The sequence below is a fragment of the Myotis brandtii genome, unplaced genomic scaffold (assembly GCF_000412655.1).
Source record: "Myotis brandtii unplaced genomic scaffold, ASM41265v1 scaffold813, whole genome shotgun sequence".
Lineage (NCBI taxonomy): Eukaryota > Metazoa > Chordata > Mammalia > Chiroptera > Vespertilionidae > Myotis > Myotis brandtii.
The window spans coordinates 1,487,570-1,496,271 of record NW_005371287.1 but is presented as its reverse complement, the minus strand read 5'-3'; the positions used below and the strand labels follow the sequence as shown (position 1 = coordinate 1,496,271).

The 8,702-nt window shown below is 58.1% G+C and overlaps 1 protein-coding gene across 1 annotated transcript in view; it reads left to right on the top strand.

Annotated features, from left to right (window-relative positions):
- Positions 1–235, top strand: part of NBAS (neuroblastoma amplified sequence) — a 201,287-nt gene extending 201,052 nt beyond the window's left edge. The window contains exon 53 of the mRNA XM_014531591.1: positions 1–235. This exon is cut by the window's left edge and continues 193 nt beyond it. Within this exon, the coding sequence (XP_014387077.1) occupies positions 1–86 (86 nt within the window). The 3' untranslated portion in view covers positions 87–235.
- The last annotated feature ends 8,467 nt before the right edge of the window (positions 236–8,702 follow it).

The following is an 8,702-nucleotide window of genomic DNA, read 5'->3' as shown; positions in this document are numbered from 1 at the left end:
GGTCCCTCCTGCTGGCCGCCAGGGGCACGCATCGGGCCTTGAGGACTTTCAGCACAGCCCTGGGCGCGAGCCGGCACTGGGTGTGACGCGGCCCAGGCCCACGAACAGTCAGTCTCCAGTTTCCCTCCCAGTGGACCCGAGCACCCAGAGCCGTGCTGGCCCGGAGGCCGCACCTGTCCCTGCTGATGATTCTCGGGGGGTCCCGCAAGTGGGAAATAAAGATCCATGCTGAGCAGCCTGCCACTTGTACAGACTTTCTTGTTGACCAAGAGACTCACTCCTATTCCTGCTGTTGGAACTGCCTTTCTGGACAGAATTCAGGTGATGCCTCCAGGGCCGTGTCCTGTGGGCAGGTGGCGTGAGAAAGGGAGGGAGGTGGAGAGGGTGGTGGTGGAGCAGGTGCTGGGATGCAGGCGGTGGGTGGGCCTGATGCAGGTCTCAGCGTAGGGAGGCGACTCTGGGCCCCGTGCCCACCTCTCTGGACCTTCCTCTGTCCTGTAGAAAATGAGGGCATGTTCTCTATCTCCCAGGGTTCCAAGGACGAGGGGAGGGGGTGTCGGAGGCTCTGTCTGTCAGGTACATAGCAGGCACCCCTCTCCCCCGTAGAGTGACAGGTTGTGAGTTGTGACTTTCAGGCCACAGCTGGATGGTCAGTACCAGCACTGAGGGCCAGCACTCAGGCGTCTCCACACTTAGCATCGCGAGAAGGCTGGCAAGTCCGCATGTGTGTGAAAGCTCAGCAGCCAGTGGGCAGGCTAACAGCCAGGTGCACACTTGTCACGGGCAGGAGAGGCATATGGGGCCACTGATGACACATGGCGACCACGGCGAGGGTGTGCATAGCAAACATTGAGGGGTGAGACCCCAAAGCCCGGCTGTGGGAGGCTGTGCTGGAGGTGGAGGCTCAGCTGGAAGCACTGGGCCTACTCCCCCCAGGGCCTTACATCAGATCCAAACCCGCAACAGCCCGGGCAGCAGCCGGGAGGAGAGCAGGCGCAGTGACGATGGGCACCAGGCCCCTGGGAGGCTCCCTGTGAGACCCGCAGGTGAGCCACGCTCCGCCCTGGCCCTGGTCCTCATGCGTAAGTGGGGCAGCCCAGTCCGCTCTGTGCCCCACTGGAACGCCACTCTGCCAAGAGAATGCGCTCTCTGTTGGTGGTCCCGGGCTTCAGCTAAAGAAAGTCCCCCCAAACATAGCAAACATTGAGGGGTGAGACCCCAAAGCCCGGCTGTGGGAGGCTGTGCTGGAGGTGGAGGCTCAGCTGGAAGCACTGGGCCTACTCCCCCCAGGGCCTTACATCAGATCCAAACCCGCAACAGCCCGGGCAGCAGCCGGGAGGAGAGCAGGCGCAGTGACGATGGGCACCAGGCCCCTGGGAGGCTCCCTGTGAGACCCGCAGGTGAGCCACGCTCCGCCCTGGCCCTGGTCCTCATGCGTAAGTGGGGCAGCCCAGTCCGTTCTGTGCCCCACTGGAACGCCACTCTGCCAAGGGAATGCGCTCTCTGTTGGTGAATTAAAGCATAGTGATTAATCACAAAAACAATATGTAATTATATATGTGTTTTCCGATGGTCTTAGGCGACCCCTGTGAAAGGGTCGTTCGACCCCCAAAGGGGTCGCGACCCACAGGTTGAGAACCGCTGCCTTAGAGGGACAGCAGGCGGGAGAGAGAAGCTGCAGGGACACAGAGCCAGCGGGCCGAGATCCCCAGTGCGAGTCAGGCAGCCTGGCCCGGAGCCTGCACAGGTTGAGAACCGCTGCCTTAGAGGGACAGCAGGCAGGAGAGAGAAATAAGCTGCAGGGACAGAGAGCCAGTGGGCCGCGATCCCCAGTGCGAGTCAGGCAGCCTGGCCCAGAGCCTCGCCGCTGGCCACGTGCGGCTCCGCAGGTCCCGCTGCCGAGAAACTGGGATGAACTTCCTGGAGGGCGTCTGGAGACACTGCAGTATTTCCCATCCCGCCCGTCCTCCATGAACCGATAGCTTCATGGCAGAAGGGGGCGGCTCTGAAATGCCTTTTGACCCTTGCAGACCATGGGCTCCTCGATGTGCCAGCCTTCACAGCGGCGGGCACTGCCGTCTCTCTGTGTTCACGAGTCTCGTACTGACCTGTCCCAGCTCCCCACGCCCTGCAGGAAACCCAGGCACCTTCATCCAAGCTTCCCCGACACTCCTGCTTCCCCCCAGGTGCAAGGACTTGGCCACCATCAACACTCCCTGTAGACCAGGGGTGGGCAAACTTTTTGACTCGAGGGCCACAATGGGTTCTTAAACTGGACCGGAGGGCCGGAACAAAAGCATGGATGGAGTGTTTGTGTGAACTAATATAAATTCAAAGTAAACATCATTACATAAAAGGGTACGGTCTTTTTTTTTTTTTAGTTTTATTAATTTCAAACGGGCCAGATCCGGCCCACGGGCCGTAGTTTGCCCACGGCTGCTGTAGACAGTTCCTGCCGTGGGGTTGCCTGGCTCGCTAACAGGAGGTCGCGTCAAGGACTTCGAACGTGTTCACGTCCCCATTTGAAGGTCACCGGGAGCTGTGGTTAACAATCTGGGCTGCGTGTGGAATCGCCCAAGAATTTGTCATACTGAAGCCAAGTCCCCACCCCAACCCTGGCCCATTGAGTCAGACTATCTGGGGGCGGGGCCCTCACAGTCAGTCAGTGGGGGCCTGGATTTATGTCATTGACTCTCATCACTCGTTGGCCCTGTGTCTGTCCACTTTCCTTTCGTTCAGAAGCAGACAAGGAGCGTGAAGGGACCTACACCTGTCCCCTCCCATTCCAGCCCCATTCTGGGCAGGTCTAGGGAGACTCATGCAGGGCAATGCGGCTCTCTCCCGGGCCCCAGGGAGGGGCAGGGGCCGCTGTGAAAGGCAGGGAGCAATCAAAAGAGAAATGAAAGGCCTGTGGCTTGTTGAACTTGCAGCTAAATTTAGAGCCGGAGTCAAGGTGGCTTCCAGGTCTGAAAGCACCAGCCCTGCGGGATGTTACCTCCCCCACCTCTCCTGGAAAACTGGGTCTTATCTTTTTGGAAAGGAAACCCAGTCTGCGCGATGTTTCCGGGAGCGTTCGCGAGCAGGGCTGCCCTGCCCTGTGGGAAGAGGCTGCGTTTCTCTCCAGCTCCAGCACAGCAGCTAGGATTCACGGTCTCTTCCTAATCACTGCAAACCCATCCACGGAAGATGGCTCAAAGGATGAGAAACCGGGAGCACAGGCCGCTGGTGCGCAGGGCATGAAAGGAAGAGCGGGCTCTTGGCTGAGGCTCCGTGAGCTGGGCCTCCACCGGCAGGCTTCCCACTGCCCCAGGAGCCCGGGTGCGGGGACTGGGACTAACACCACAGACCTGTGAGCTGTGGAGCCTGCTCACAGCTGTGAGCCTGCGATGAGGACGTGTAAAATGAAGAGCAACTCGGACATCCGGGCTGGCGTGGAACTCCTGGGGTCTGAGTGTCCCCTCCCCGGGGCTGGGAGGGGCCTCTCGGTACGAGAAGCAGATTCAGAGACCAACACCCTCAACAGTGTTAGGGTGTGGGATCCCTCAGCCATAGGGCGTGGGATCCAGGTGGCCCTGACAGGGTTCTACAGGGGGTCAGCCCGGTGTGTAACCAGCCAGGAAGGGCAGGTTGGAATCTTCACGCTGCCCTAGGTAACCTTCTCGCAGCTGATGGATTGTTGACTTGATCAGCCACACGGTTCAGAGAAAGCCCTGGGCTGGATGAGGGATCGGATTGAGATCGGTCTGGCAGTTTGTGACTCTGGGCAACTGTACTTTCTTGGCTCTCTCCGTACGGTTTCCTGCACACTCTCCATGGTGAGGTGCAGATTCGGGGTGAGGAGGGGTGTATGGGGGGCCTGGGGATGGGAGGGCGTGTCGGGATGCGGGCCCTGGCTGGAGGAAATTGGTAGATCACTGGAGGGGACCAGCTGCACAGGTGGGGCCAGGGTGTGGTCTCTCAGGTCCTCAGGTGACTCCCCAATTTCCCTCTGGTGGGCACTTCGGTTGCCAGGACGCCCCAGTGCACCTGAGCTGGGAGGCCGGCCCTGTTACTAACAGAACAGGAGAGGAGTGCGGGGCTGGGCCCAGCAGTGGCTCCAATTGAGATCTCCTTTAGATAGTGACAGGGAGCAGGTATCTGAGAGCCCAGGGTGGGGTGGGAGATCTGTGCAGGAGACACAATCTCCCCAAGTTCAATGTCCACCGGGTGTAGCGGAAGGAGCAGACTGGCCCAGGCCCAGCTCCGCCACTTGCTAGCAGGAGCTGAGGTGCCTGCTGCTGGCATTAGGCTGCCTCACTCGCCCTGCGACCTTTCTCTCTTTTAGACTCGCTGAAAGGGGGAGAAAAGCAACCCCAGCCCTTGGCCTTGTGCTTCCTTTCAGGAGCACCTGCAGGAGTTGCCATGGCAACGGGATGCAGCCTGCTCCTCTGTGCCCCAGGCTTATCAGCTCCTCACTGTCAGTTCATAGTGGTGCTGCGGGCCCAGGGGGCGGAGAGTTTACCAGCGAAGGGTAATTGCCATGCAGAACTCCTGGTCTCAGGGGACCCCCGAGGGATGGAGGTCACCAGGATCAGTGCTGTTGCTCAGGCCCTCAGCTTATGGGGTGACCTTGCTGGCGGAGGGTGAGGGGGGCAGCAGGTCCTGACCCTCTGTGGGCCTCCCTCGGGCAGGGTGCCCACTCCCTGGAGGCGGAGTGGCTGAGCTCAGCGCTGACAGTGGGATTGTTCATACTCCTCTTCCTTCCAGCACTTCCCAGCCTTGGGTCCCCAAAACAGTTGTGAAGTGAATGCTGTTATCCCCATTTTACAGCTGAAGAGACAGATGAGGACGGTTCAGTGACAAACAGGGTCACCCCCATGGAGGCAGCGAAGGTGGGCCTGGGCCTGTTCCGTCCGATCCCTTCCTCCCGTCCACTGCCCCTCTGTCCTGCCCCTCCCCCTCGTGCTCATGGCTGTGCTCTGGCTCACCCGAGTGACACCTGCAGACCAACCCTTGCCTCCAGGGTAAAATAAAATGGGCTTGACGCAGCTTCCTACGAATAGTCAGATATTTCCCTCCTGATGGAGCCAAGGACACTTACGCTTCTTAGCCAGTTCAGCTGGGGGCCTGGTTAGTGTCAGGAGACCCCTGGGAGGGGAGATCTGGGTGGTGCTGAGGTGGGTGGACACGGAAGCAGAGGCGGGGGAGGTGCTTGGAATGGGTGCTGAGTGCTGGGGAGGCCTGGAGCCAGGGCGCAGGGGGCCAGTCTGTCTGGTTCAGAGCGGGGAGACTGAGGCTTCTGCTTCCGGTGAATTTTCATTCTTCACTCTACACCGTGGGTGGAATCTTCTCCAGCGAACAGATTCAGCAAAGCCTCCTACGGGTCCTGGGCCCCTGCTGATTGGACTTGAGATGGGTCTCTCATGACCGCTTGGTCCTGGGCCGGGGCTGTTGGAAAGAAGGGGCTGACGTGAGGTGACTTTGCCCTCAGCTTCCACTCGGGAGACAAAATTGAAACAGGGATTTTTTTGGGGGTGAAAAGACAGGTTTTAGGAAATTTTAGAAATTAAGGGGACCATTAAGGAAGCACAGGGCTGCAGAGCAGCAGAAGGTATATTTCCATAGAATAGGGAAGCTGCAACAGGTACATTTCCATAGAATGAGGGAGCTGGGCACAGCAAAAGGTCTATATTTGCAAAATAAAGAGACGGAAGCCCTTCATCCAGAAGGAGAAGAAAGCCCAAAGGGAATAGCAAAACAATAAGGAAGGAGGGGGGAGAACCTCACATGTCCCATATGAGGTAGACCTTTGAGCTCAGGAGTTACTATAGTAACCAGTCCAGCAGGAGGACCTGCAGCCTTTTGAAGCCATAGGGAAAAGGAGCTCAGTGGGACCCTTTCCCACTCCCACCTGGGAGTCCATTCTGTGGGACTCTTTCCCTCTACCCACATGGGAGTCTGTACATGTTCTTCAATAAATCTCCACTTTTGCTATACTACTCTCTGTCTGTGCATTTATTCTTCGATTCCAGTGGACAAAGAGTCCGGGTTCCAGTCCAAAAATTCCATTTCAAAATGACGTAGGAAGTTGATTCTAAGGAAGGGCACAAATTAGAGCAAAGGTCTTACCTCAGAGATCTGCTGAACCCTAGGGTTGCATGGATGGGCTTCAGGGCTTGAAGGTCTGGGACCCGGATGTAGGTTTGAAATTCGGATGAAGGTCTGGGCACAAGGGGGAATCTGGGCCGCGGAGGGGCGAACAGGGTGAGCAGTAGCACCTGTGGATCATGGAATATTTGTATAAACTACTATGGAAGTCTGGACACCAATAAAGGGTTCGAGGTCTAGACCCCTGGATGGACTTCTGGGCCCCGGCATGAAGGTCTGGGACCTGGATGTAGGTCTGAGACCCAGATGCAGGTCTGGATCCTGGGAGGGAGGTCTGGGCACAGCGAGGCGGTTTGGGGGCCAGGTGGTGGTCTGGGTCAGGGGCAGCACCTCTGGATCAGGGAATGGTCATCTGGAGTACAATGGATATCTGGACCATGATAAAGGAGCAGATACTGGGTTTGAGGTCTGGGCCCCGGGATGGACTTCTGGGCCCTGGAATGAAGGTCTTGAACCCGGATGTAGGTATGAGACCCAGATGCAGGTCTGGGTCCTGGAAGGGAGGCCTGAGCACTAGGGAGTGGTGTGGGCCCAGTGGGGCTGGCAGGATTAGGGGAAGCACCTCTGGATCTTAAAATGGTTGTCTAAACTACTATGGAAATCTGAACACCGATAAAGAACTAGATACTGGGTTCTAGATCTTAGCTCCCGGCATAGACTTCTGGGCCCCGGCATGAAGGTCTGGGACCCGGATGTAGGTTTGAGACCAGGATGCAGGTCTGGGTCCTGGATGTAGGTCTGAGCCCCAGATGGAGGTATGGGTCTGGGAGGGAGGTTTGGGCCCCAGAGGGATTTCATGGCCCTGGGAGGAGGTTTGGCTCTTGGGCTGGGCCTCCGGGACAAGGAATGGTGGTCTGAACTACGAATACAGCTTATGCCCCCACTACTGGACTGGATGCTTTGTTCGAGGTCTGGGCCCCAGTATGGCCTTCTAGGCCCTGGCATGAAGGTCTGCGACCCTGATGTAGGTCTGATTCCCAGATGATGTTATGGGTCCTGGGATGGAGATCTGTACATTGTAGGGAGTTCTGGCCCCTGGTGGATTTCTGCGTCAGGGGCTGGACCTCTGAGTCATGGAATGCAAATGGAGAAGTGCCTTGCTTTGCTGATGGCACTGAGGCCTCACCCGTGCATGGAATGGTGGTCTGGGCTACTGTGTAGGTCTGCACCCCAAAATACACACTGGATATTGGGTTCGACGTGTGGGCCCCAGCGTGAAGGTCAGGGACCCCAATGTAGGTCTGAGCCCCTGATGGAGGTATGGGTCCTGGGAGGGAGGTTGGGACCCTGGAAGCGGGCATGTGAACAGGGAAGCAGGGAAGCTGGTCAATCAGAAGTGGGCACAGCCGGAAGTGGGCATGAGAACTGGTGTTAGTGCTTGTGATCAGTCGGAAGTGCACACAGCCGGAAGTGGGCATGTGAACAGTGGGGCAGGGCAGGTGATTAGCTGGAAGTGGGCACAGCCTGAAGTGAGCATCTGAACCGGGGGTGGTTCTTGTGATCAGTAGGAAGTAGGCACAGCCTGAAGTGGGCAGTTGAACAGGGGGGCAGGGGCAGGTGATTATGCGAGAGATGTCCCTCGAGGATGGAGGAGGGTTGCATGAAGATTGAAGGGATGTGGCCAGAAGCTGAAGAGGCAGGAAGCACCCACCCCTGAAGCCCTTGGAGGGAGCCCACCTTCAGACACCCTGATTTCAGATGCTGGCCCAAGAAGGGGGAGAGCATATGTTCCTGTTTGTGTAGGCCAGTGTGTATTCATGGGAGCAGCAGCCTCAGCAAGTTTACTGCCCTTTGCCCCTCCTTTTGGGGCTTTGACCGGGATCTGGGGACAGCAGGGGCTCACAGGGAGATTCATCCTTGTGTCGGTGCCTCGGCCCTGTCTCCCGCCCTCACTATTCCCGGGGTCCTCGTAAGTGACAGTGTAGTGGGCACGCCATGGCAGGCTGCTTGGTGGGACGTGCAGGCTAGGTGGCTCAGGGACTGTTTCCCTTGCCGAGTGTCAGCTGGAGGATGATGTCACGTCCTCAAAAAGCCACAGGTGCTGTAGAGAAGGGAGGGCTTGACTGGGCAAGATCAGGGGAGGGCTTTGAGTGGCACAGGGTGGGCAGCGTGCTGGTGGCTTGGATGGGGAGTGATGGCTGGGGCACAGGCCTGGAGGGAACCTGGTGCCCGGCAAGCAGGGGGGTGCGAGATGCTGGCACGGTCGTTGGCACTGGCCGTGGACACTGGTGGAGATGGGAGACTCGGAAGCCTCCTTCCTAAGGACGACTGCCTGAGCCCCATTCTCCCCCATGAAGCCGCCTGCACAGAAGGTGAGCTCGTGGCCTCAGAATCGGCTCCTGCAGAACTTCCTGAGCTGCCCAGGCCCGGCTCCCGGGGAGAAGCTGGTGGTTGAGTGATCAATAAGCCAACCAAGGCCACGCACCACTAGGGAGTGGAAAGGAGGTAATTAAACAGCTTCTCATGCAAGTGCTCTTGCGGGATTAACCGAGATTTGAATAATGAGGCCTCACGGGGGAAGCTGGACGAGAAATACAAATGGAGAAGCGCCTTGC